This window comes from Armigeres subalbatus, chromosome 1 (genome assembly GCF_024139115.2).
Source record: "Armigeres subalbatus isolate Guangzhou_Male chromosome 1, GZ_Asu_2, whole genome shotgun sequence".
Lineage (NCBI taxonomy): Eukaryota > Metazoa > Arthropoda > Insecta > Diptera > Culicidae > Armigeres > Armigeres subalbatus.
Window position 1 is genome coordinate 117,860,135 of NC_085139.1, and position 27,616 is coordinate 117,887,750.

The 27,616-nt window shown below is 38.9% G+C and overlaps 4 protein-coding genes across 6 annotated transcripts in view; 2 read left to right on the plus strand and 2 right to left on the minus strand.

Annotated features, from left to right (window-relative positions):
* Positions 1 to 2,365: 2,365 nt before the first annotated feature.
* Positions 2,366 to 5,279, minus strand: LOC134205011 (zinc finger protein 569-like). The gene is made up of 3 exons (XM_062679864.1): positions 4,972 to 5,279; positions 4,715 to 4,917; positions 2,366 to 3,859 (listed from the first exon to the last, which is right to left on the minus strand). Exons 1-3 carry the CDS (start codon positions 5,104 to 5,106, stop codon positions 2,395 to 2,397), a joined length of 1,803 nt encoding a protein of 600 aa, XP_062535848.1. The 5' UTR covers positions 5,107 to 5,279; the 3' UTR covers positions 2,366 to 2,394.
* A 2,151-nt stretch (positions 5,280 to 7,430) lies between these two features.
* Positions 7,431 to 27,616, minus strand: part of LOC134205016 (golgin-45) — a 50,179-nt gene continuing 29,993 nt past the window's right edge. The window contains exon 4 of the mRNA XM_062679870.1: positions 7,431 to 7,575. The gene's annotated coding sequence lies outside the window, so the exon portion shown is untranslated. The remainder of the gene's footprint in view (positions 7,576 to 27,616) is intronic.
* On the plus strand, positions 10,792 to 13,010 carry LOC134205012 (zinc finger protein 227-like). Its single transcript, XM_062679865.1, has 3 exons — positions 10,792 to 11,082; positions 11,141 to 11,337; positions 11,454 to 13,010. Exons 1-3 carry the CDS (start codon positions 10,954 to 10,956, stop codon positions 12,910 to 12,912), a joined length of 1,785 nt encoding a protein of 594 aa, XP_062535849.1. The 5' UTR covers positions 10,792 to 10,953; the 3' UTR covers positions 12,913 to 13,010.
* On the plus strand, positions 13,794 to 27,512 carry LOC134205018 (GTP-binding protein SAR1). Of its 3 annotated transcripts, none has more exons than XM_062679875.1 (6): positions 13,794 to 14,008; positions 25,770 to 25,894; positions 25,978 to 26,097; positions 26,157 to 26,222; positions 26,322 to 26,557; positions 26,643 to 27,512. In XM_062679875.1, exons 2-6 carry the CDS (start codon positions 25,852 to 25,854, stop codon positions 26,757 to 26,759), a joined length of 582 nt encoding a protein of 193 aa, XP_062535859.1. In that variant the 5' UTR covers positions 13,794 to 14,008; positions 25,770 to 25,851; the 3' UTR covers positions 26,760 to 27,512. The 3 variants fall into 3 exon arrangements, with proteins under 3 accessions (XP_062535859.1, XP_062535858.1, XP_062535860.1); XM_062679874.1 differs by having other exon boundaries at positions 13,795 to 14,013; positions 25,771 to 25,894; XM_062679876.1 differs by having other exon boundaries at positions 13,889 to 13,913; positions 25,771 to 25,894.

A 27,616-nucleotide genomic window follows, 5' to 3' on the forward strand; every position in this document is an offset into this window, starting at 1 on the left:
GCTGGAAATGCATTCCATGTGATGAGATTTTTGCCAAAAGAGTCTGCTGAAGAAGCATCGGGACGATGTGCATAACGACGGAGACATTAAGCCCATCGATATTGATGAGTAAGTGCGCGATGTCCGTTATATTTAAGGCAAATTGAACATTTGTTTTGTTTTAGTTTTGGGCCAATAGACGCAAATGTTGCGGTAACAACGGATACAAAGGTGCACTAACTGAGAGTTAGCGGCAAATGATATAAATCTGAAAATACAAATTAGCGAACTGATCGATCGTTGCAGGCAGGTTTGAAGTTTTTTTTATTAATATTCTCATTGCGTTCACAACGAGATTCTGTTTTAAAATAATTTTCTTTTGCTAACAATTTTGTTGCCGTCAATTCATGACAAAATCGATTATTCAAAATAATAGTAAAATATAAGAAAACTCGAGAATGCAATGCATAAAACGAAAAACTTGTGCATTTTATGGTTAATGAATATTATTGATAGATATTATACATTTAAAGGAAATTTACAAGTTGAAAACTGTCCGTCCGTCCAATGTAATTGATGTAACTAAGTTAAACATTTTCATATGAGTAATAATAAAATCGACGAATTACTTTTATTGAATGCATGTGTTATAAATTTTAAGATGAGTTATAAACTTCACAGAGCACAGAGCTCAATTGTGTAACACTAAGTACAGATCTGAATTGAAAGATCAGTGATTATTTTTCTTGTTCCAGATGGGATGGAAATAGGAGCTGTGGGATGAAGTGCCGAACCGTTCCCCTATGTACTATGGTATTTTTCGCTGTTGTCAACTAAAATTTGTCCAACATGACGCTCACACCCCTTTGCTTCTAACCCCATCAATTTTCAGGGGGAGGGAGAAGTACACACTAAGATCTGTTTCGTAAATTCAATTTATTTTGTTTCAATAATTGTAGAGCAAATGTTCTTCCGCTGCAAGCAATACTGCCTCACATTGATATGTACACCCCTATTCTTGTTTACGGACGAACGAAACTTTCGAACGAATGCAGTTCGTTTGAATCGTTTCCCCATTTGATTTTGCTGGCGTAAACGAGAATGCGCATCAGCTTTCGTTCGAAAGCGCGTTCGTACGTAAACAAGAATAAGGGTGGGAATCCATATGAATATGCACCCTTATTCTTGTTTACGTACGAACGCGCTTTCGAACGAAAGCTGATGTGCATTCTCGTTTACGCCAGCAAAATCAAATGGGGAAACGGTTCGAACGAACTGCATTCGTTCGAAAGTTTCGTTCGTCCGTAAACAAGAATAGGGGTGATGGAATAGTTACATTTGTGGCGGTAGTATCGTGACCAAATTTCAGAACGTTTCACCTTAAAAAACTTGCCAAAGCCGTCATGGTTGCATCCAGGGTTTGCAGAAATCGCTCTCAATAGATAACGAACATCGATAAAAGAGGCAAAACTGTTCCGAATCATGACAAGCCATGATAACAAATTTATCAAACTTGTATACAAGTGCGAAAAAACAGAATCGGATAGGCAGCCCCCACAGAAAAATGGCGAATCTCGCTTTGTTTTCGCCCATTTCGTGTTGGTTACTGCAGCTGTGTAGAACAAGTTGAAATACATCATCAGAGCCAGTGCTTACCGCATTTGGAGCTTTCTAAAAGAAATTTATCATGGGGTATTATTGTCGGCGTAGCACCAAGTTAGAATTCGGAAGTCGGGACTTCCGAACCGAACTTTCTTCCGAAGTTTTATTTGTCAAACTAGTTGATGCGTTGTTTAGCGCATCATTAGGCGAATCCAGCGCACTACTTCCGAAGTTGGGAAAGTTGCCTGTATCTGGAGAAAAATCCAACTTCGGTATTAAAATCGGTATAAATTTATTCCGGATACACAATATAGCCTCCCGAATCAGTTCTCATCAAGACAGCTTGCGAAAAAAGTCTCTTGCGGGATGCTACATATCGTATATGTATACAGAGATGATAAGTGAGAGACTTGCTCATTCTCTTTAGGATTCAATCCCTGGTTGCATCTCTATTTAAAATAAATTTAACTCTATTCTCTTGACAAAAGTTGCACATGTTCAACTTTCTTTTAATTCAAGTGAGTTTAATAAAGCTGATTAGACGTTTAATTCGCGTAGCCAAGCGGCTTTCTCAATTTAACTGCTCAATTTAAACAATTTAAAATAGTAATAGACATAGCAAGGTAAAAATAAAATGAAGAAAATTATGAATATCGGCCCTAATTATTTTAAATATTTGCGATGACGATCAGTTTATATTTTTTCCCGAAAGCATACGCCTTTAAGGAATATGTATGTCAAAAGGAATTCTGTCTCTTCTACTCCAGCCGAAAGAAGACGCGGATAGCTCAACCAATTTTATTGTCAAGTCGATTACATAAAATTTTCATCACCCACTTCCAGTTCTATTTGAATTTCTTCCTTTGTGACTACCGGGGAGCTCGTTTCCTTAGCAGCCTTGGCCCAATTCGGCGTCCGGACCGTGCTGAGTACCGCTTGCGCTAGGGGATGATCCTGATGCTTCTTCGTCCGAAGGTGCGTGAGCAAATTCTTCCGCTCAGAAAACTCCCGACCACATATTGGGCACCGATGCGCCTTCCCATACTCGTGCTCCTGTACGTGAATGTCGTATGTTTGCTTGCGCTTGAAGGTCATGCCGCACTCCTTGCAACGATATTCCGTTGGGAAGTGCACCGTGGACAGGTGAGTTCCCATCCCTCGTGTGACGACTCCGCAGAGTTTGCATTTTTTAAGCTTATCCTTTTTGCCCTCTTCTCCTTCGAGCACGGTGTAGTATTCCTTCCACTCCTTCGGGGCCACATAGTCCTGGTTTTCAGTGTGTTTCTTCTCGTGATATCTATGGGTCAGTTCCGAAGTGTAAGTCTTAGGACAATAACTGCACTTAAATATCTGATTGCTATGATAAGTTTTAATATGATTTGTTACTGCTCCTAGAGATGTGAGCTTTTTCTTACAAACGTGGCATTCGTAGTTCTTCATCTTCTGATGTCGACGTTCGATGTGCAATCGCAGTTTGTTTCTTTGCACGAACACTTTGCCACATACTTCACAAGCCACTGCGGAGGTGTGTATTTTTATGTGCGTTAATAAAGCTACTTTAGAGGGATAAACCTTTCCACAGTATTCACACGTAGATGGAACCGCAGGTACGTCCGCCTCTCCGGCATGGTGCAGCTGAATATGCAAGTCGACATTATTTTTGCTCGAGTACCGCTTATCGCAGTATGGACATTTTTCCGGATTCAAATGTTGCCGTTTGTGGAAATTAATACCTTCAACACTTCGGATAACCACCGTGTCCGTTACACATTCCGTGCAGGTGTAAGGCACCATATCGGAATGGGAACTGTTCAGGTGAGCAATCAACGCTTCCGGCGTTCCATGAGAATCACTCATGCAAATGTAGCACTTGTGATCGTGCAATCGGGGTCGATTCGGATTGTCGAATCTGATGCGTTTGCGCCCGGGCTTCTTTGGCGGTTCGTTTGGATTTCTCCGCTTACGCCCGGGGTACTTGGGCGGTTCGTTTGGATTTCTCCGCTTACGTGGCTTCTTTGTAGCAAGTTTGTTTCCTTCTGTGTTCATTTTGCGTTGCTTCTTCACTAGCGGTTTCTCGTCCTCATCGTCATCCTCGTTTGGCTTCCAGTCTTCATCGCTCGAGACTGCATCTTTCGAATAATACTCATCTTCAGATTTTTCTACTTTGCTGACAAGATTTTTAATAGTTTGCTCTTCCACGTTGAGTTCTTCCAGTTGCTCATAGTCAAGATATTCATCGTCGACTACTTCCTGCTTAAGTGCGATATTCTCAACTTTCCTAAAATTTGACATCATTCAATAATAAAAACTACTAAGCCAAATCATCGATCGAAAAGTTGTCTTTTGCAATCTCATTTTCCAAAATTATCAAAAAGGAGATGGGTGATTGGTATTACGCACCGTTATTGATCAGAATAAATAAGCAACGAAACTAGAGGATCTGCCTATTCTCAATATGTTTCGATTGTTAATCAATAGTTACTTTATTTTTTATTTTATTTTTTCAATGGTTTCACAATGTTTAAACAAAATTGATTATATAAGCAGGCCAATAAAAGCATGTGCCAAATATTGCTTTTTGTTGTTGAAACAATTCGATGAAAGTTGGAAGGTGCAAAATTTGATGAAGCTCTAAAAGCAACCATGGAAAAGGAAGGGTTAGAAGTCTGTTGACTTTTGCAATTTAATCAATTCATTTTTTTTATCAATTTTCCATTATCTTCCAAAGGGCAACAGGAAAAATATCCTGTCCTGTCTAGTCGAGTAGACTATGTCCTTGTAGTCAGCAAGAACTCGACTTTAATTAAATATCGGCTATCACAAAGAGTTATTATTGCAAGTAAAGAAGGATTTGCAACCATCTTTAATGATGGTCGAAACATTCGAAGGATTCCGAATCGTTCAGATCGTTTCCTTATTCGATGTTGCTTGCATTAAATTTTGTTGAAAAGTACACGCGAACGTAATCAATGATATGGGTGCGTAAAGGTTTCGAAAATACGACCCACAATGAAACGAAATGAGATGAAAGATTATTTAGATTAAGACAAATAATAAGAAAGAGCCGTTTTAAGAAGATATTAAAACACTGGATCGTAAGAAAGGCAAATTTAAAATACATAAAGGTACATACAATTCCTGTGTGAAAGCCTGCTCCAGCAGCTCCACATCGACTTCCTCTTCCTTGATCTCGACCAGTGGCATCGGCATACCGCCAAGTTGCTCGCGTAGTTTCAAATCGTTTGCCCGATAGCTCTCGATGGTTTCCTGCATTTTCTCCAGTGTGGTGACGCACACTCTACAGATTTTCTGCGGCATGCCATCGCCGGGTTCCATCTGTAAAAGCGGAATGTTTATATTTGAAAACGTTTTGTACAGATGTCATCTCACCTGAAGCCGAGAAATATCGAAGATTATATCCGGCAGCGAGCGCGTATGTTCCGGCGGAAATTGGAACAGAGGTCGCAAACGACCTTTTTTCTCGCAACAAAGGCGACATATCTTATCGAAATCCAAAGCGCTCATATCTGAGGCAAGTAGTTGAACACCAATTTTTAAACACTGATTATTATGAGATCGATAATTTTGTGAACACTTTTCGTGAAAATATAAAAAAAAAAATGTTTTTCTTCGTAAACGATACTTTGTTTTCAAGATTTCTGATACTCCGACAGTCCGACAGTTCCTTAATTCAGTTGGCGGCCATCCAGGGTGGCCAGATCAACTTTTGATAAATCGGTAGCTTTCTGTCTCATTTCGCGACTACGAAGGTAAATTCAAGATTTTTTTATGTACAGGTTATCCGACTTCGTCAGTAGATGGGAATAACCAGCGCGGGGGGGGAACATACATTTTCAGTGCAAAACGTAAACAAACGAGCATAAATTCCATACATAAATCCAAGATGGCTGAGTTGGGGATATTGACAAGTCGGATAACCTGTACATAAAAAAATCTTGGGTAAATTCTTCACGCCAAGCTTCACGCACAGTCTGACAGTTCCTTATGGGATTTTACTGTAGAGCAACAAGGAAGGGTGATCGGCGGCCATGTTTCACGCACAGTCTGACAGATAGCAATTAGAGGCCTCTAATAGCAATGCGTTTTTGCCATAAGAGTGAGTAGAGGCATTACCTTTGTATTCACGATTTGGAAAATAATAATAAAACTGAAATTAAGGTCTGTCTCGTTTGGAGAATTAAACTTAAAAGTGACATTTCAATAATTATCGAATAACCCTGCTCGCAGAGGATGATTACTTTTGACAGATATCTAATCATTTTGCATCTATGTCTTATTGGAATTGCTGGGTAGCACCAGCCATTCTTATGACCGGGTTATTTGTTAATTTTCGAACTGTCACTTTTAAGTTTGATTCTCCAAAGGGTCTGTTCAAATATTACGTAACGCAATAGGGGGTGGAGGGTTGTTTTATTTTTGTTACGATTTGTTACGCAAAATATAGGGGGTGGGGGTCCTTCAAGAAATTGTTACGCGTAACAATGAGAAAAAATATTTATATTTTTCAAAAAATAGTTATTGTCTTCAAAATAGCATAAAATACACAAATAATAATAATTTATTGTATCGTGGTTCAAATTCTACCAAAAACAAGATTTTTCCCAAAAAAATGTATTTGTTACGCGTTACGCATGGGGGTGGGGGTAGTTCTAAATTTTGTTACAGATTGTTACGAGGGGGTGGGGGGTTTTTAAAAACAACGTTTTTCGCGTTACGTAATATTTGAACAGGCCCAAATGAGACAGACCCTAAGAGCATCGCGTTTCTTCACGGTGCAGAATCCGATGATTCTATAAATATGTTACAATATTCCTTGAGTTATCAAAAGTCAAATTCAATCTCAACTCTTTAATCTAAACAAAATAATAATGACAATAGAAAGAAGAATAAAGTTTTTTTTTTATTCCTTTCTTATTTTGGCTTTTTTTAGATTTTCCATTATCATTATTGTTGTCGTTGCTTGTCCATCTCATCGTGAGTCCATTGTGTCCGTTTGTCCATGTCGTCTATCCAATGATCGTTACATTGTTCGGTTGCCATTTTTATCCGGGTAACGTTGGAGGAATGCCTCCGAGAAGAACAAGTTGTCAGTCGACATCAGGCAGCCGTGACGGTAAGGCGTGCACCCCAGAACGCCGCCGTATGGGCTGCGGATCCGTCGACTGACGAGGGTTTGGTGGAGGGGCTGGGAATCGAGCCCATGACCATTCGCTTGTAAGGCGAACGTGTAGCCAACTACGCTACGGGACCCCCCAAAGAATAAAGTTCTGAAACCTTACACAGCAAAAAAAGTTGTTGAATATTACATCGAAATCGCTGCAACCCGTTGAATGCATCGGTTGTGGAAAATTACATTCTACGATGTACCCATGAGCTTCCTGTGTAATTCACGAAACCGATGTAATAAATTTCGATGTAATAAAATGCAACGTAACAAACACACTTAACTCATTTCACCGTATTCGGTAAATTTTACCGAAATCTCAACAGCAGAACTGTTCGGTAATTTATTTTACAGATTTTTTGTAATTTTTTCCATTGCTCAACTGTCAAAATCACCGAAAATCAGTTAAATTATTTACCGAACAGTTCTGCTGTTGAGATTTCGGTAAAATTTTACCGAATTCGGCGATTTATTTTAAGTGTGAACGTGATGTATTCGCAGTGATGTAATTAAATTGCGATGTAAACGACCCTTCAATGTTGTTCTTTCAATAACATTAAAAAAAACATGTTTTTGATATTCTTTTATTTTTTTCCGTAGAATAATGATGCGCACTCAGTGTATTTAAATGTTCATATTCCTTAAGGCGAATATCGATGACTATCAGTGTGATGCAGATTAACAGTCACTGTACACCAGCGGGTCGAACTCCAGTCAGTGGCATATTGGCCAGTGGCACGGGTAGGTGACAAAGGGTGTCCAGAGCAGCAACTGCTTACAGCCCAGAAATGTTGGCACAGCAGTCCCACCTAAAATAATGATTGAATACACTTTTAATCTTGAATTGTGTTTTGAGAGGAATGATGTCAAACATGTGGGAAAAATCCTTCCGAAACTTCGAAGAAAATACCTCCAAGATTCCGAAGGGAATCAATCTTTCACAATACCACAGGAAATCTTTACAAGTTTCCACAGGGAATCCTTCCGATTCATGCGGGATTTCACAAGGAATCTCTCCGAGATTCCGCGGGGAATCCTTTGAGATTTCGAGGAAATCATTCCAGGATTTCTCAAAAAATCTTTCCGAGATTTCGCATTTCCAACCGGGATTCTGAAAGGATTTCTTCCGGCGTTCGAAAAGATATATATTTTATTCACATAAACATCTTTGTTTTATTTTCATTGAGGTAAATTTTGAATTTTGAATTATAAAATTTCATTAAAAAACCCAAGGGGAACGACACTTACGCTTTTATGGAAAAAAATCACCAAAAAACCTATCAAACTAAACATTTTTTCAAATATCCTATCAAATTCATCTAAGAGTGCATTATCATCGTATGATTTGACCTTGAGGTATGCAGCATATTGTCGTCCCTTTACGGAAAGATATTCTTCACTGAAATTGTTCGCGTTTTAGTAGTTTTTGCCTTTCTTTCGACTGCGTTGAGTTTGGTATATTGTTTAAGTAGATCTTAGTGGGGCAATTTGTTATGTAATATTCTACACTTGAATTGTGTATGTACCACAATATGATAAAACACCTTAGCGGCGCAATTATCAGATGCGGAGACATCCTTGGGCACATCGGTACCAATTATTATGTATTTTAAGTTTGGCAAAAAATGTTAAAGCGGTTATTGTATAGAACAGTATCAAAAGAAAACCAACGATATTATTTCCTCTTTGTTTGTCATTCTGACAGCATCTTGACAGTGCTACAGGCGGAAATATCCTAAAATATCCGTTTCTAAGCATTATTTCTAATCGCAGGAAAGATAGCCCAATTTGAGTTAATTTAAGCTATTTTCATCTAAGACACTGAAAGCAACGTTCGGAAAAAATATTTCAAAAAATCCGATGAAAAGTATGGGAATTTTTTTGAGAATTGTCTCAAGCATTTTTCATCAATTTTTCAATTTCAAATTAAACGATGTTCTTTTCGATTTTTGAGTCTAAAGAAAAACTGACACGTTTAGAATGATTACCTTCATCGTTCCCTGAAAGAAAATCGAATATCGATTCTTCATTTTAGGACCCAATTGAACTTACCACTGGTGGAATTAAATGGACAGTACTTACTAAAGTAGTCTTAGACGGTTTAATACATTCCACTAAAAGAGCTTAATATATTTTTCTTAATAAATCTGATTTGTTTTGCAAGTGATATATATGGGAATGAATATAATGTTGATGTGTTCAGAAACATGTTGAACTTATGGGTTATTTCTGATGGAAAATCTTTGTAGATTTATTTGAGTGTAGGGTATATAACCGTGGTACTTGTACCACCAGTGTGTCTTTAGTATAAAGGCAAACTACTTCGACCCCATTTACTCAATTTTGGCTTACCGTACACGCTAACCTGAAATAACTCAGTCGCTGGGTCGTTTGTACCCGGATTTTTCTGATATTAGCAGTTGTCAAAATCCGGGTATGTCAACAAAATGGATCTGAGTCAGACGAACCCGAAATCTGGGTAACCGGGGACTTAAACATTTTCGGATGTATCAACATGGCGTCGACCGGCGTCGAAGTCGCATGCCAGAATAAATGATGGCATTTTTTCGTAGAATGCAGCAAGAAACAGGTAAGAAGTGTTGAAGTTATCATGGCGGAGCATTGTCGGCACAGCCGGCAAGTGATATGCGTTGGGGATTTTGTTTTATTTAATATTTTTTACATAATAATAATTTTCTGGAGCGAAAAGAGCTGGGTACCGGTTACCCAGATTTTTTCGCTTGTACGGTTACCCAGATTTGAGTCAAGTACCCTTACCCATATTAGAGTAACCACGGTTTTGCCGAATCTGGGTCACTTTGACATAATTTTGGGTAGATCCAGGTTAGCGTGTATACGGATGTTCGAGGTTGGGTGAATTAAACTCACTTTTGGGTAGTTTATTTCTTCTGTGTAGTACCGGCAGTGTCACATGAAAAGGCCTATTCACACTGTGCCACCAAAGTACTCTTTAATGGGTAAAAAAGTACCCATTATGAAGTTAAATAGTTCAACTCATTAAAAGAGTAAAGAGCGTTTACTCATTAATGAGTAAACCGCTTATACGTCAAATTAGCGAGTGATTTTTACCCACTATCACCGAAAAGATTGGACAGAAAATGTGTGAAATTCACCCTTTATTATTTTCAAAAAGCATCTACTATATGATGGGAGCTGAGATGTAATTAATTTTTCAATTCATTAAACAATGGAATTATTCGCAATCATTTTATTTACTGCATAATATTACTACATAATGATACATCAAAAATGATGGTAGCGTAAGTAGCGTTTTTTCACTAGTAAGTATAAACTAAGCCATCATCCAAACATTCCGTACATTCCTGGCGTTAAATCTGGCCAAATCGATGCGCTTTCCGTCAGCGGATCCAAGGATTCGTGGGTATCGATTCCGTGATTTTAAGAAAACATTGGATAGCGTTGCAACCTCGGTAGCACCAAAAGTTCCTAATGCGGAGTTCCGCCTCAAAACGGCAAGTGGTGTGTTCTCCTGGGTGTTCTCTGGCTTGCGCATTTCAACAAATGCATGTAGAAGAATAGTTAGCTGAAATAATCAAAAGTAAATCTTTAATTTTATCTTGCAAATCTAAATAAAACGAAAATAGTACTCACGGTCATTCCGTTTGCTCGAGATTAGCTCAGCCTTCCGCGTTTATTCACCATCAAAATTTTCAAGTTGATTTTCACCCATTAATGGGTAAAATCGTTTTCCTAAGAAATGGGGTAAAAATACGCATTATACAAAATTTGAAAGTACCCATTATTTTGACAGTTTCATATATCATCAAAAAATGGGTCTTTTTAACTCTTTAATGTGTATTGTTGGGTTTACAGTGCACGAATATGACGCACACAGAAAATGGATTTCCTCACCTTGTCTATGCTTGTTGGTAATGCTGTCCAATGAGCAGCTCGAAGTAGCTCGAAGTTGTTCCCGTCCTGCTCGTTCTTTTTTGTCAACAAACGGGCATGAGCGTGACAGGAACAACTTCGAGCTACTTCGAGCTGCTCATTGGACAGCACTGGTGTATTGAATGAAAATCAGAGAATGAAGTAAATAAGTTTCTTCAACATTTTTTTGCAATTTATTCAACATTTACGATACCCTAGACCCTAGGTGGGTCTACCATTAATCAGGTCAAGGAAATATCACCAAAGTGCTTGACATGCCTAACTGGAATATTGATAAAATATGTCGCCTGTGCTGCGAGAACAAGGGTCGCCTATATCCTCTTTTCGAGCAACGCCAAAAACGTTCATTGCCGGATATAATCATGGATATGTCACGTTTGCAGGTAATTACACAAATCGAAAGTTTACAGTATAAAAATGCTAAAATCGTGTCTTCCTTAGATCGAACCCAACGATGGGATGCCGCAGAACATTTGCAGAGTGTGCAGCACGACGATATTGCGGATGTATGAGACGATCGAGGCCTATAGAGCGAACGATCTGAAGCTGCGACAGCAACTGATTATCGTACCGTTGATCGAGATCAAGGAGGAAGAGGTCGAGTACGAGCTGCTGGAGAAGATTTGCCAGCAAGAAATGTAAGTACTTGTAAGCTGACAAAGTAATTGCTAATTTATTCCTCGACTTAAGCACATTATCTATTTTTTATAGCTTTGAGACTCCTATAAACTAAAAACATTGTTTTTTATTTCAGTAAAATTGACGAAATTGGTATGAAACAAGAAGTTATGGAAGAGGAGTACCTAGAATCAGAGCCGTCGTTTGACGAACTAAATTCTTCAGAACGAAAAGCTAATATTGAAGGTCCTGAAAAAATGAATTCTAAAAACGAAGATGACTCGCCGCCAGAAGATGGAGATACCGAATGGAAACCTACAGACCAGGACAACGATAAAGATGAAGAACCTTTAATAAAAGCGAAAAGGCGCTATGTCCGCAAACAGGAAAATCCGGGTGAGTCACCGAAAAAGCGCTACGTTCGTAGGCGAAGAAATCCGAATGAGCCAAAGAAAAAACCTGGTCGTAAACGTTTGAGACCTCTAGATCCAAATCGTCCGCGGAAGCATGATTTCAAATGCTACATCTGCAAGAGCGATTCCCACGGGACAGCAGAAGCCCTCATGGTTCACCTGAACAGTGCACATTTGGATATATTGCCGTACACATGCTCAGAATGTGTAACGGAAACGATTGTAATCAAAACCGTTCAAAAGCTCAATCTCCATCTTCGACAGCACCTGAATCCAGAAAAATGTCCATTCTGCGATAAACGATACACTACAGCGAACAACGTTGCTACCCACATCGAAATGTTCCACGCAGAAGATGCTTCTCAGACTTCATGGAAGTGCAAACATTGCGAAGAAGTTTTTACTTCAAAATCGTCGCTGACCCATCACATGAAGTTGCACACCACTGCCGCAAGTTGCGAACTGTGTGGGAAAGTTTTCAAGGAGCGAAGCAAACTTCGCATACATATCCAGCGACGACACGAAAAAATAAAAAAATACGAGTGTCACATTTGCCACAAGAAGCTAGTTTCGTTGGATTCCGTACAAAACCATATTAAGACGTACCATTCGAACCAAGTTTATAAATGTCGTTTCTGCCAGAAGACCTATAACTCTGAGCTATCGCATCGTTACCATGAAAAGAAACACGAAGAAAATCCAGATTATGTAGCCGCCAGGGACTGGAGCGAGTACTACACGGTGGTAGAGGGCCAGGAGAACACGGTCGGGGTCAAACTGAAGAAATGCAACCTCTGTGGCATAACGGCTACGGCCATGGGCTTTCATTTATCGACCGTTCATTTCCCGACCGAGTACCGCTGTGAAATATGCAGCGCAACGTTCAAGCGTAAACAGTACTACGAAACTCACGTCCTGGAGCACACCCACGGTAAGGCGGAAAAATGTCCGATTTGTAATCGTGAATATTCGGACAGAAAGGCACTGATTGCTCATCTCCGTACCAAGAAACATCAGGGCCATCCGCTGGCAGAGTCGCTGCATTGGCTAGGGTATAAAGGACCCAGGAAAATGTCCAATAAGACACTAAAAACAGAAGATGCTGCTGAAACGAAGGATCAGGTGAAGATGGATCTGGACGTCGGAACCGATGATGATGATATGCCACTGAATCTTTTGTAATTTCTTGCTTATTTAGTCAATAAGGATAAGCATTATTTTCAATATTTTGCTGAATAAATAAGGGATATAAAGGAATTTAATAAATTTGTTAGAAAGTACCTCCAGTTTACAAATCCATAACATCCTACACGCCTGCAACTCAAATCAATGAGCATCTACATGAAAAACCAGCATTATCTAAAGTTATAAAGGAAGTAGATCAAAAATATAAATAGCATTACAACTTTAAATTTATTAACATTTTCAAATTAAAAATCTGGGCTTGGAGTAATGTGTGAGAGCCAATCAGAATATTCACATGAAAATTTAATAAAACTTCATGGAAAAGAAAAAAACATATAGGTGAGGGAATCAATAAAGAAGAATTCTTTTCAGCGACTTTAATATTTTAATTTGTTTCGCAAATTTTGTTCAACAAATTAATTCTTTTTTAGTCACAGATTACAAATGGTGGTCCCCTCGTTAACAAACGGTTTATTTCATCGTCCACCAGGTAACGCTAGCGCGCCCGGAGCTTCCACGTCAATCTCTTTCATTGAGAGAAAATAGACAATAAACCGCTTGATAGGTTAGCGAACACGATATAGCAGTCTATAGTCAATTAAATATAATGATAATCTGATATACAACAGGTTATGAACAAGCAAACCAACATACAATTATACAATTACATTTTTAATTTATAAAAATGTCATATCTGAGCCGTCTAAGGCAATATTATTATTCGGAATGCTGACATGCCCAATAAGAAAAATTAAGCCCGAAATCAACATAATCATAGTCGCTTGTCTGCCAACTTTCCAGTATCTACAAGAGAAACAAAAACTCTCCGAATGCTCTCGCGAGCTGTCAAAATTCCTTCCGTAAAACAAACGCGCTGTCACGTAAAAAGAGCGCAGCGAGCGAGTGACGACGACGAAGACAGCCAATCAAAACGCGAGGCGAAAAAAAAGTGTGTGAAGAAGAGTGCTCTCCATCATCATCACCAGGAACATTCGGGGGTGAGAAATAATTCCGTGAATTCTTAGTTCAATCCGCGATCCAGGTCGGATATTCCATCGTGGATCCCAATTAGACGCTGCCAGCTTCATTTTGCGCTAGGTAAGTGGCGAAACTGTCCATGCCAAATGTGGCAAATCGTCGAAGGACGAAACCAAAATTTGTGGGTTTGAGTGCGACCAACTTCACCCTTGTCAGTGGTTAGTGAATCGAAATGCGAAGCAAGGGTTGATTTCGTGGTTCTTCGATATGTGTGCTTTCGATAGATGATTTTGCAACAGATTACGCAGTGAGGAGTTAAATAGTTAAAAACACTGGCATTTCTAAACTTACTGCCTAGTTTTTTTAGCACTATTTATGCGGGATGGTAGTAAAACAAAGCCAATTGATACCGCGTAGAATTACGCAGGTAATCAACCCATCCTCTTTGTGTAATGGTTATCAGACACTACAGGTACGCTATAAGTATATAATTATTAATAGTAGGTATCTGTAGTAGCAAATTATGTCTCAGTAAATGATGAGTTGCATTTTGACCAAAAAAAACTTGGCAATAGAGTAAGAAGTGAATACTGGCCAATGCGTGATTCAGCAGATCCATCCGCATAAATGTAGCTCCAATTATAAAACAAACTGCGAAGATCTTCCTTGATGGAGCAAAGGTCAAAAAACAGTATTTATAAAGAAATTAATAACGGATCGTTAGACTATCGATGACTATGAATAAAGAAAGATCCGTTGATTATAAAAGACAAAGCATTCTTATCTTTTATGCTTTTTACGGTAACGGAAGGTAATTCCGGAATAATTCATTATTATATATAATGCCAAAACTGCGCCGGAATCCTTAGTACTTTCTTGAGAATTTACGATTAAGCTAGTTAAAACAGAAATTACTAGCCGATAAATGCGCATATAATACAATTTGTATAGTAAAGGGGCTTCATTTCAATCAGCTCCAGATTATGTGTTCTAAAACGATGTACTGTAAGACTAACAAAACGATTTGGTCTCGTTGATGATCATATCTAAAGACACTATATGCATATTATAGTGTCTTTAGTCTAATGTTTTAGTCGCGTTTCGCGTGACAGTCCCGCATTTTCACTATTTGTCCCGCGCTGAAAAGCGTCCCGCGAAACGTCCCGAATTTAACATATTTCTAGATAATGTCCCGCGAGATAGAGAAAAATAGAATACATAATTAAGTGTTTCTCAGTTTTTTTGAAAGAAATATTAGATTTTCTAAATATACGATTTTGACCGATGCAAACGTTTTGTAAGAGACAGAATTATCTCTATAGCTTGTTTTACTTTAGCCTTATACCAGTGTTGGGAAGACTCAAATTCTCAAATTTAATCTATATATGATTCAAATCAAGCGCGAATCAAACCTCACCTGACTTATGGCCCAGAGAATCATTTATCGTTCATGTTCGACTTACAATTTGCATCATTGCATGATTCCCACATGTTCTTCTTCGATGTGTTCATCATATTAACTTTCTTTGCTTAAAGCAATGGATAGTAAATCTATACCTAAACATAAAATACTTTTCCATTGGGTTTTGACGCTTTTTGGAGCGAAGTCATTTTTCGGCAAATGAGCGAAACAATGCGATTTTGTGTGCAAAAATTCAAGCGCGATGCTCTGCCTATACATATCGCAAGCGAGTTAACTCGCGCATGAGGCTTCGATGATTGAGATTTGAACATGATTCTACCAACACTGGACTTATACCACAAAACAGATAGGCATGATAGAACAAACTGCAATTTTCAAAGTAGGCTCTTTGCGTATCAACAATCGACGAACGGCACTCCCGTATATCCAATGTGAAAGAAAGAGACATCGAAGCATGCGATGCTGCTCTGTCTTATGCACGTTGTTCAGTAAAGATTGACTTCCACCGCTAGGTTTGCTAGCGTTTCAAAATCATGGAAGGACCACATTCCATGGTTGCCTATATGTTATGTGCTTATACCATAGATATAATTATCTTCCAGCAGTGCTAAACTTTTGGTGGGGTTTCGGTCACCGTAAAACTTGTGCCAAACTTTGCTCTAAAGGGGGTATCAATAGATTACGTACTGAAACGACGAAAACCGTTCATAATAGCTAACCAAACTGGAACCACAAAAAATCTTCATATTGATTGTTGCTTATACCCTGGGAATCTTTTAAGCAGATTTTGCTTCCATGTAGTGCTTGCTGTGTGATTGCTTGGATTTCGACACGGAACGTCCAAAATCCCACTTCATTTAAATTTCATGCGAACCAAAATCTTGCGGAAAATTTTCCCCATTTGGTACCGACCTTCAGAGTGTTGATATAGGATATCAATAGCAATAGAATCAACAGTTGCGAATAACTTGATGCTGTAAAGTGCTTTATAAAATGAATGTTGTGTTCAAGGTAGCCTTCCATTTTGGGAAAAGTTTAGGCTGGATTCTGGTTTCCAAGTTATTTGTAATAGTACGGGATTATTGATATTCTGAGCTTCTTCTTTTTCTTCTTCTTATTGGAATTACATCCCCACACTGGGACAGAGCCGCCTCGCAGCTTAGTGTTTATTAAGCACTTCCACAGTTATTAACTGCGAGGTTTCTAAGCCAAATTACCATTTTTGCATTCGTATATCATGAGGCTAGCACGATGATACTTTTATGCCCAGGGAAGTCGAGACAATTTCCAATCCAAAAATTGCCTAGACCGGCACCGGGAATCGAACCCAGCCACCCTCAGCATGGTCTTGCTTCGTAGCCGCACGGCTAAGGAGGGCCCCTTGATATTCTGAGCTGAAATCTATTTAATCTCACCCGTTTGGTGTGAAAAAGGACATTGCGCTGTACATTCAAAGTTTGAAGAAAGCTTTGACTTCTACAATGAGTTACTGTTTATCGAACAGTTAGCAAGCTAAACCTTGGTTTATTCATAAGTTCTGAGTACATTTCTAAAACATATTGAACTATGAACTTTTTATATCCCGCGCTCACACAAAATTAATCTGGTCACATTACTTTAGTCTGTGAGCCCTCCTTACCGCACGGCTACAAAGCAAGACCATGCTGAGGGTGGCTGGGTTCGATTCCCGGTGCCGGTCTAGACAATTTTCGGATTGGAAATTGTCTCGACTTCCCTGGGCATAAAAGTATCATCGTGCTAGCCTCATGATATACGAATGCAAAAATGGTAACCTGGCTTAGAAACCTCGCAGTTAATAACTGTGGAAGTGCTTAGTGAACACTAAGCTGCGAGGCGGCTCTGTCCCAGTGTGGGGATGTAATGCCAATAAGAAGAAGAAGAAGACATTACTTTAGTCATACCAGTTTTTAATAGCTATAATATTTGCAGTAAGCACAAAGTATTGCGATGGAATTTAAGATAGTTCTTTTGAATCTTTGTTAATAAAAACTGGATTTAACTCTAAATTTCCATGCCCTCTAAATGATTCTAATTTATGTACTAAAAAAAACATAAATAAATCTTTCAAGCTTCTCGTTACTTCAATCAAATTGGCGTTTAAAATTAGAACCGCCATAAATCAAATTTGTAATTACTCTCCTGCAATTCGGAATCGACCAGGTCTTCTAGTTTTGAAATGTATCATGTCTGATACTACAAAATAAAATTTGAAATCGAAAAAATATGTCCAATATGAATTAGAAGAGCCTTAGAGAATTGTGTAAGCCATTTCTCGTAGGGTATAGAAGCGGTATCCTAATCCAAAGTAAAGGGGATGTCGATGTAGTCCGCAAAGCACAATAGCATATGCGACCGTTCCATTTATCAGCCATTAGGGCACCTATTCATACCCTTGAATATTTAACAGCAAATTTGAATCACTAAAGCTTCCTGATATTTTGTAACCAATAATGAATGAGTAAATGCTCAAATGCTTATTAGTGCATCTAAAACAAACAAACAAAATGGTACATCGCACCGAGCCATATAAGCGCCAAATAAGTTTGGTGTCTTGAGACTAAATACGAGAAAGGCAGTATCACTACTCGGTGAATTTAGTCGGAAGCACTTTCTTCCCCCGCAAGAATATCCACAAGGCCACATGGAAATCACCTATTCAAGAAACGGAAAACCAAATCGACCACGTTCTAATCGACGGTAAATTCTTCTCCGATATCACGAACGCAACGTCCGCACTTACCGCAGTGCGAATATAGAATCTGACCACTAAATTGTTGCAGTATGTCTGCGCTCAAAACTCTAGGCGGTGTAGAACACACGTCGGAGTCGTTCGCCGCGACTAAACATTGGGCGGTTACAAGACGGTATTTTTTTAAATCTTTATTACAGTGATTTTTAATGAAGATTTAAAAGAAATATCGTCTTGTAACCGCCCAAGACGGTATAGTAGCCCAAGACTACGCGCAGTAGCTGAAGGGGCCCTCCCAACGAATGTGAGCAGTTAGTGGAAGAGAAAAATGCAGCATGGGTCAGATTATTGCAACACCGCACGAGGCCGAACGAGGCACGATACAAACGAGCGTGGAATAGACAAAACTCAATTTTTCTGAAGAAAAAGCTCCAGCAGGAAGATCGAGACCGTGAAGAGAAGGAGCAACTGTACCGCGCTAATAACGCACGAAAGTTCTATGAGAAGTTAAACCGTTCACGTAAGGGCCACGTGCCACAGACCGATATGTGTAAGGACATAAACGGGAACCTTCTTACGAACGAACGTGAGGTGATCCAAAGTGGGTGGTAGCACTACGAAGAGCACCTGAGTGGCGATGTGGCAGATAACGGTGGCGGTATTGTAATCAGCCTGGGAGCACGCGTGCAGGACATACAACTTCCGGCTCAGAATCTCCAGGAAATCCGCCTACAATGGAACGCCGCCTACAATGTACTATCCCAAATTTTATGCCGCCAACTAACACCAATCGCAAGAGAGTTCGTGGGGCAGTACCAGTTGGGTTTTATGGGCGAACGCTCCACCACGGACCAGGTGTTCGCCATTCGCCAAGTACTGCAGAAATGCCGCGAATACAACGTGCCCACACATCATCTATTCATAGACTTCAAAGCCGCATATGATACAATCGATCGGGACCAGCTATGGCAGCTAATGCACGAACACGGATTTCCGGATAAACTGTCACAATTGATCAAGGCGACGATGGATCGGGTGATGTGCGTAGTTCGAGTTTCAGGGGCATTCTCGAGTCCCTTCGAAACGCGCGGAGGGTTACGGTAAGGTGATAGTCTTTCGTGTCTGCTATTCAACATCGCTTTGGAGGAAGTAATACGAAGGGCAGGTATTGAAACGAGTGGTACGATTTTCTCGAAGACATAGATATTATGGCACGTAACTTTCAGAAGATGAAGGGCGCAGATAACCGGTTTGGACTAGTCATCAACACGTCGAAGACGAAGTACATGATAGGAAGAGGTTCAAGAGAAGACTATGTCAGCCACCCACCACGAGTTTGTATCGGTGATGACGAAATCGAGGTGGTCCAAGAAATCGTGTACTTGGGCTCAAGGCATAAAATCGTACGTACTTTGGACTCCGCAAGACGATCGAAATGAGTTCGCCGCCGTACCAAACTGGCTATCTACAAAATGCTCATTAGACCGGTAGTTCTCAACGGACACGAGACCTGGACGATGCTCGTGGAGGGCTAACACGCACTTGGAGCTTCCGAAAGGAAATTGCTGCATACCATCTATGGTGAACCACGAGTTGCATCACCTGTTGGGAGAACCATCCATTGTTCACAACGCGAAGATCAAACAACTGCGGTGGGCCGGACACGTAGCAAAAATGTCGGATTGTAATCCGGTGAAAATAATGGATCGATCAGGTGGAGGACGATTTGCGAACTCTCCGTAGACTGCTTGGTTGGCGAAGTGCAGCCATGAACCGAACTGAATAGAGAAGACTTTTATGTACCGCACAGGCCACTCCGGCTTTAGTCTGAGAAAATAATAATAACAGTTTTGATCCATGCATTCCTGCAGTTCAGCTATCGCAAGCGCAGGTCTATGTTCAGTTGAGTGTCAGCCACTAGTAGGGATGAATCGATCCAAGTAAATACGAGTAAATACTCGATACTTTTGATCCGATACCAAGTACTTTTGGAATCGATACTTTGATACCGATACCAAGTAAGTATCGCATAGAAGTAGTTGAATCAACTGAGTACTCAATTCAAAATCTATTAAATCTTATGAACCTTAATAGAAACATTCGTATTTATTCGTAAGAATCTTTTAAATTGTATTCAAATCAAATAAATACTTTCAAGTATTTATTTTTTGCCACTCAGCACTCATTTGTGGCTGATCCTTTAGATTTTCTTCAAACTGAATAATAAATTACGCAAATATCTTGGGTAATATATGATTCGCACTAATATTTGCAGCTGTTTTCCAATAATCCATTGAAGAAGCATTAGAGATTTACGTCTATAGGAAAATGATTTAAAAAATACGGTAACTATAAATATAATGATTTAAAGTTATAATTGGTTTACATTTGAAATGTGTTTCGTGTTTAAATCGATGGACAAATGGTCGGGGTTCAGCCAAATCACACGATCACAAATCACGCCATCTAAAAATTACCGATTATTCTGCTCAAACTTTTGTTTAGCACATTTAATTGATCGCAAATCGCATCGAATATCCCTCAACCCCATAACTGAGGATATCCTACTGCAAAGGTATGCTTAAATTGATATGAAACTATTTCCGTTGTCCTTGTACGAACAAAGTATCACAAGTCAGTCGAAAAGCCGCTTGGTTAGGGTGTCCCAAAAAAATCGATGTTCGAAAAGTCATGGTGCTCAACCCTGAAATGAAAGATATACCTGTCTGGATAATTTTTGTAGAACAAACCGAATTTCTAAAAAATCGTTTAGAGGTCGCGCCAGATCGATTTTTGAAAAATGTGCTTTTTTTAGGTCAAAAATCAAATATTGGGTCCTTTCACAATTTTTTTTCAGAGTCACCCATTCGTTTTATATTTTTTTATTTTTCTGTGGATCTTTGCCCATATTCTCCATAAATTAGTTTTTGGTATTATACGTGTTTACAGTCTTCAGAACTGTTTAAATGTCGAAAAAAGCACATTTTTTTGACTAATTTTCGAAGTTATTTCATCCTCAAACAAAAAATATTTTTTTCTCGTTCAGAAAAACTTACATACTACAAAGAGCTATTTATAGGGAGTATTTTCATAAAATAAGATCCAAGAAATGTTGTTCTGGGGCTGAGATATTGCAGTTTTAGTAAATAGTCAAAAAGTGTACAAATTCGGTACTTTTTCTTTACATGTTATAATTTCATCAAGTTGCACCAATAATTTAATTTAAATTAACAACAATTCAAAATCAAATAAATGGGAATATTTTCCAGGTAACATAGCTTTTATTTCCGATGGAGTTGGTTACCTGAATTACAGAATTTGGTCGGAGTATATGGATGGAGCCAGTTATAAAATGATATCACATCCAACAGTTAATATATAGCAATAAACAACTAATCAGGTTTACTATGATCTCTTTATTAGTTTTGATTTAATCATAGGATGCTTTTCACGGTTTACAAAAAACAAGGCAGGCTCAGCACGTATGTAAACATTCAGTTTGAATGTAAACATGTGTCGTCACTACTATCTTCGCACAAGCTGAACTGAGACGATGCTCTACGGTCTCAGCATGCTTACGTTTGTACTCTAACATGTGGCGTTAAAATATGCGTCACTCTTGACGTGTCACTTTTCTTACGAGCCTACCTTGTTGTCTGTATACCTGTTTTTGATATGTCATATGAGTTTCAAACAATTTTTTTCGTCGTATCAGTTCGACAGCTTTTCAGTTCACTTGAGATATTGGAAAAGTAAAAACGGAATAAACGTAAAGTAAAAACGGAAAAATTACACTTCAAGTGAGACGCATATTTTAACGCCACATGTTAGAGTACAAAAGTAAGCATGCTGAGACCGTAGAGCATCGTCTCAGTTCAGCTTGTGCGAAGATAGTAGTGACGACACATGTTTACATTCAAACTGAATGTTTACATACGTGCTGAGCCTGCTTTGTTTTTTGTAAACCGTCCTATAGCATCCCATAGCATCCTATGATTGAATCAAAACTAATAAAGAGATCATAGTAAACCTGATTACCTGTATATTGCTATATATTAACTGTTGGATGTGATATCATTTTATAACTGGCTCCATCCATATACTCCGACCAAATCCTGTAATTCAGGTAACCAACTCCATCGGAAATAAAAAAGCTATGTTACCTGGATAATATTCCCATTTATTTGCTTTTGAATTGTTGTTAATTTAAATTAAATTATTGGTGCAACTTGATGAAATTATAACATGTAAAGAAAAAGTACCGAATTTGTACACTTTTTGACTATTTACTAAAACTGCAATATCTCAGCCCCAGAACAACATTTCTTGGATCTTATTTTATGAAAATACTCCCTATAAATAGCTCTTTGTAGTATGTAAGTTTTTCTGAACGAGAAAAAAATATTTTTTGTTTGAGGATGAAATAACTTCGAAAATTAGTCAAAAAAATGTGCTTTTTTCGATTTTTAAACAGTTCTGCAGATTGTAAACACGTATAATACCAAAAACTAATTCATGGAGAATATGGGCAAAGATCCACAGAAAAATAAAAAAATATAAAACGAATGGGTGACCCTGAAAAAAAATTGTGAAAGGACCCAATATTTGATTTTTGACCTAAAAAAAGCTCATTTTTCAAAAATCGATCTGGCGCGACCTCTAAACGATTTTTTAGAAATTCAGTTTGTTCTACAAAAATTATCCAGACAGGTATATCTTTCATTTCAGGGTTGAGCACCATGACTTTTCAAACATCGATTTTTTTTGGGACACCCTACGCTTGGTGCGGTTTGGATGAACCCCGACCAATAGTAATGGAAAGTGATTAAGCCTTCCACTATTCATGTTTCATCCAAAATAAATTATTAATGACTACTTGTGTGTGACAAAATAATTTTACTTCAAATTGATCAGTACTCATATGATACAAGTAGGTATCGATACTTTTAATTCGATATTTTAGTGGTATTGATACTTTTATTCGATACTACTTTGAAGTAAAAGTATCGATACCTTAGTGGTATCGTTTCATCCCTAGCCACTAGCATTCGACTCCAGGGCATCCTTCTCGCGTCACTCGTTGGCACTCGTCGTCGAACCAACTGTTTCGTTAGCCTTGGCGTCGCTTAGACTGCCGCGATTCGCATAAGAGTCCCATGTCGATTTTTGACGATTTTGATTTTATTTCAGAAATAAGCTTAAAATGAACTCATCTTAAAGAAAAATTGATAAAATAATAGGCTTTGTTCTAGGAATTTGGAAACCCACTTGTGTTGTCCCATCTTTCTATTTATTCGCATAATAGTCACATTCCAGATTTTGATACACTCTCGCACAAAACTTCAAATTATGGTCCATTTTATAGTTCCATAGCAATGTATACAGATAATGAATATTATGCCAAATTTTCAAAAAGATTGCTGGTTTCATCGATTTATTAAAAAAACGAACAGTAGGTAATGTCTGTGACATAACCGCTAAGTGGACGTAGGACTTGACTTGACCATGCCCTTAAGATACATAATATGTCCAAATTTCTCACATCAACTATTTTGGATAAATAATCGGCGTTGCATACCATTCCTTGGCAAAATCTTCTCATCAAACCGACACAGAAGTCAAATCTACCTTGAACAAGAATCATCAAAAACAATTCAGGAAGTATCTGTCCGGTCACGGAATATTAGCCTCGACAATGGCAACCTTCCCACTGAAGGACTGCCTGAAATAAGCCACAAGTTGGCCCAGCAGGGGATGTAGGGCCTCCTAATCCGTGCGATAGCGACTGAAGGAGAACATTATTTTTAACTCTTAGAGCCTTGAAAAACCCTTTTTGATTCGGCTAAGTCCAAAAAGTAAGAAAACGATCTTTTCAAATAACCGCTAATTTCTAGTGGTGGTATAAAAAAGACTGAATGCTCTGCGAGCGAATGCACTTTTCTTTTATACCTTATTTTGAATCTTCTCTGCTTCCCAATTGGTGGGCCAATCAGCCAGTGTCTTGTATCCCGCTTCTTTGTCAGCCAAAGCGTCATCATCATCAACGCGTTCGAGAAGGGCTTCTTTTTTTTACGCTTGTTGCTCGCTGCTGGCGTCTATTTCCTAACGGGACTTTTCGCTTGATACAGGCTAATAAGCCGGGCAAGCGAGCTTAGAATTGCAGTTCAGGTGAGAAGTACGTGTTCTTTTCTGAGACAACATTGTTAGTAGTAGATGGAAGGAAACACCCGGACATGGGATTTCGGGTGATAAGATTTAGAATTGGTAACATAGGACGATCATTCAGTCACGTTCGCTTTGTGTGCGGTCAGTATCAAACAATGTTGATCAATGCCAAAAAAACAACATTTGATGAAAAATCGATTGATAGTTTATTTTAATGTTTGAGCTGTTATCGGTGTTTTTAAACTCAAATATCCAAATATTATGTGAGAGATTTGGACATCTTATGTTTTTTTAGGCATGGTCAAGCGAAGTCCTTCGTCCACTTCGCGGTTAAATCAGAAAAATTATCCACTGTTAGTTTTGACGCTATTTATGAAAATCACGCATAAAATTGTATCACTAGAATATTGGATTTGGCACCCAAGTACAATTTCTATCCCGAATGGTATTGAAAGCTTTGATATTGATCTCTATTATTGGCTCTCTGAAGAACCGTTTGTTTTTTGGACATACATGCTGCATCATGTGACTTTTTTCAGCCTGTCTCGGCTCATCATCGATGCCGGCCGGTCTCGGCTCGACTCTGCTGCTGCTGCCGGTATTTGCTCAGCATTGCTGCTTTGTCGGGTCTGTAGGGTGGACTGCTGATGTACTGGCTAGGTTCCGGCTGATGATGGTGGCTTCGATGGTGTCGAGCCGAAAAAGCGGTCGGTGCAGACTTCATTCCCTGCTAAAAGGTGTGATGATGCGATGATGCGGTTGCTTCGCTTGTCCCGGTCAGAATGAAAGGAAAAAATCGCGTTGCTCTATTTTATGGCTTCTCGGCAGACCCAGCGGCTGCTCATTCGCTGGTGTCTGCACCAATCAGAACGTGGTAATGGAATGATGCAAGAATTATGCGGTACCCATATTTATAGGTTCCCTTGATCTCAATGTTTTTCATTGAAAACAGTTTCATGCCTATTGAAACAAGTTTCTCAGGTCTTATCAAGCATGGACATGAAAGGCATACTTGAAATCTGTCGATTGAGGGGCTTACGGCAGAAATTCGTCCACTGAGACGAGCACTATTAACGTTTAAAATCTTTCAACTCAGCGTAACGCGGTCGATTTGAATATTTTGAAATGACACCCGGTATAGTAAAGAGAGACGTAAGTCTTACGTCAAAAATTTAATTTCTTCATGTAAAACGGGTTTGAAAAACTCAACGGCATGTTTCTCAAGTTGAAGAAAACTGACATGGGACGCTTATGCGAATAAGGGTAGTAGAAGTGTCTATCATTTGTCGGGCTGGGATAGTCACTGTTTCTGTTTTCTATAGTGACAAGCCGCAGACCATTCTCGTTGGTAGCGGAATGAAGTATTTCCTTAAGAACGGAAGAAACTTTTGTCTCCTACCATTGCGATTAAATTATCGATTATTATTTGTGCATCGTGTTTTGGGCTCTCTATTTAGGACTTATCAAGGGGCTTTGGAAGGTCCTTACGCGACTTGACGTGACGTGAGAAAAATTCGAACAAATTAATTATGTAAAGCTTTATGTTAATCAGATGCCATCTATTTTTATTTCGTTACAGTCCCACGCATTGCGTCTGATCTAGCGCTCTTGTAGTTAAACAAGTTTTAGAGGATTTTAGAATCTATATAGCGGCACGAAAATGTTCATCTGGGATTGGTTTACCGGTGTCCTGGGATATCTGGGTAAGGAACAAAATCACCAAAAGACCGTACATTCATATACATTTGCAATGACTGATTCTACAATGACTGATTTGTCTCCTAAGGCCTATGGAAAAAATCCGGCAAACTACTATTCTTAGGTTTGGATAATGCCGGTAAAACGACTTTGTTGCACATGCTCAAGGATGACAGATTGGCGCAGCACGTACCAACGTTACATCCCAGTAAGTTGTTAGTTAATTAGTTGTAGAAATCCCGTTTTACCTTTCATGGGTTTTTATAGCGTCCGAGGAGCTGTCCATTGGTAACATGCGATTCACCACATTTGATCTGGGTGGACATACGCAAGGTAAGTTAGTAGTGCATTGATATCAACTAGTTTTTGTTAGCCTTTTTTACACTTTTGGTCAAACGAAATTTGTTTACAATATTAATTTGAACCCAACAGCTCGTCGCGTTTGGAAGGATTATTTCCCAGCAGTGGATGCGATCGTGTTCTTGATCGACGCCTGGGACCGCAGCCGTTTCACCGAGAGCAAAAACGAACTGGATTCATTGCTAACTGACGAAGCCCTGTCCAACTGCCCGGTGCTCATCTTGGGCAATAAAATCGACAAACCAGGCGCAGCTAGCGAGGATGAGCTTAGGAATCACTTTGCCCTATATCAATTAACCACCGGAAAGGTAAGTTGCAATAGCTTTCCTATACTTTTGGCGAAAACTAAAAATTTACGGAAACCGCCAATTATTGATATTATTTTTTAAATAGGGTAAAGTGGCGCGTAACGAACTCCCCGGACGTCCACTGGAACTGTTTATGTGTTCGGTACTGAAACGACAGGGTTACGGAGAAGGTTTCCGCTGGCTCGCTCAGTACATTGACTAATAAAAGAGATCCGATTTGTGCGCTAGAGATGTAAAACAATTGACAAACTAAGATCAATGGCTGCAGCGCGGTAACAACCAACGATTGGTGTTAAACAACATACATAAAAGAAACACAAACACACACATACTTATAGAAAGCGCATGAGAAAACTATTGCAATCTTCTCTATTGCAATTTAAGTTAGGGCAACCTTGGTAGTTTTCCGGGCAATGGGTCTAAAAAGTATTTAGGGTCGCGTGATATTTAATAAAAGAAAATAGTTGAAACCAATTGAAATAGAACTTATGTTTTGAACAACGTGAATCATTTAAATACACAACACAATGAGCAAGAATACATCAGATAGTCAACGCAATTGATGTTGTTTTCAGATGTGTTCAGCATTGTCGGTAATAATGTGTTTGTTTTTGAAAAAAAAAAACATTACATAAAACAGGAAACCCCTTAACGCATCCATAGCTAAAACGTTTTATTACTTGTATGTTTGATCCTATTTTTTCAACTTGTGTTATTTTATTGTTTTGTATTCAACCGATAGGTAATTATTCCGTCTCCCTAAACGAATAGTGTTGGCATTTAGTTTATCTACTTCCAAATCCATCGATAAAAAAGACATAGCGAGGAACTTACAGCCCATCCTCAACTGCTTACAAGGGAACTACAAAAAAAGATCAGATTTGTGAACAAAAATCAGGCATTATGTTATCTACCAATCAATAAACTCCAGAATTTTTAGATATAAAACTACAAATCTGTGGATTTGAATAAATGACTAGTTTCATCGTCCGAAATATAACCCCCATGGTCTCGGTATGTATAACCACAGACAAACAGACATAACACATTGAACATTTA

Bases quoted from the DNA above. Each gene is read 5' to 3' on its own strand.
- LOC134205011 (XM_062679864.1), bottom strand. From the start codon at position 5,106: ATGAGCGCTTTGGATTTCGATAAGATATGTCGCCTTTGTTGCGAGAAA. The intron at 4,918-4,971 runs GTGAGATGACAT...CCGCTTTTACAG, and splicing joins TCGATATTTCTCGGCTTCAG to ATGGAACCCGGCGATGGCAT. The intron at 3,860-4,714 runs GTATGTACCTTT...GTCAAATTTTAG, and splicing joins CAGGCTTTCACACAGGAATT to GAAAGTTGAGAATATCGCAC.
- LOC134205012 (XM_062679865.1), top strand. From the start codon at position 10,954: ATGCCTAACTGGAATATTGATAAAATATGTCGCCTGTGCTGCGAGAAC. The intron at 11,083-11,140 runs GTAATTACACAA...TGTCTTCCTTAG, and splicing joins TGGATATGTCACGTTTGCAG to ATCGAACCCAACGATGGGAT. The intron at 11,338-11,453 runs GTAAGTACTTGT...TTTTTATTTCAG, and splicing joins AAGATTTGCCAGCAAGAAAT to TAAAATTGACGAAATTGGTA.
- LOC134205018 (XM_062679875.1), top strand. From the start codon at position 25,852: ATGTTCATCTGGGATTGGTTTACCGGTGTCCTGGGATATCTGG. The intron at 26,098-26,156 runs GTAAGTTGTTAG...GGGTTTTTATAG, and splicing joins CGTACCAACGTTACATCCCA to CGTCCGAGGAGCTGTCCATT. The intron at 26,223-26,321 runs GTAAGTTAGTAG...TGAACCCAACAG, and splicing joins TCTGGGTGGACATACGCAAG to CTCGTCGCGTTTGGAAGGAT.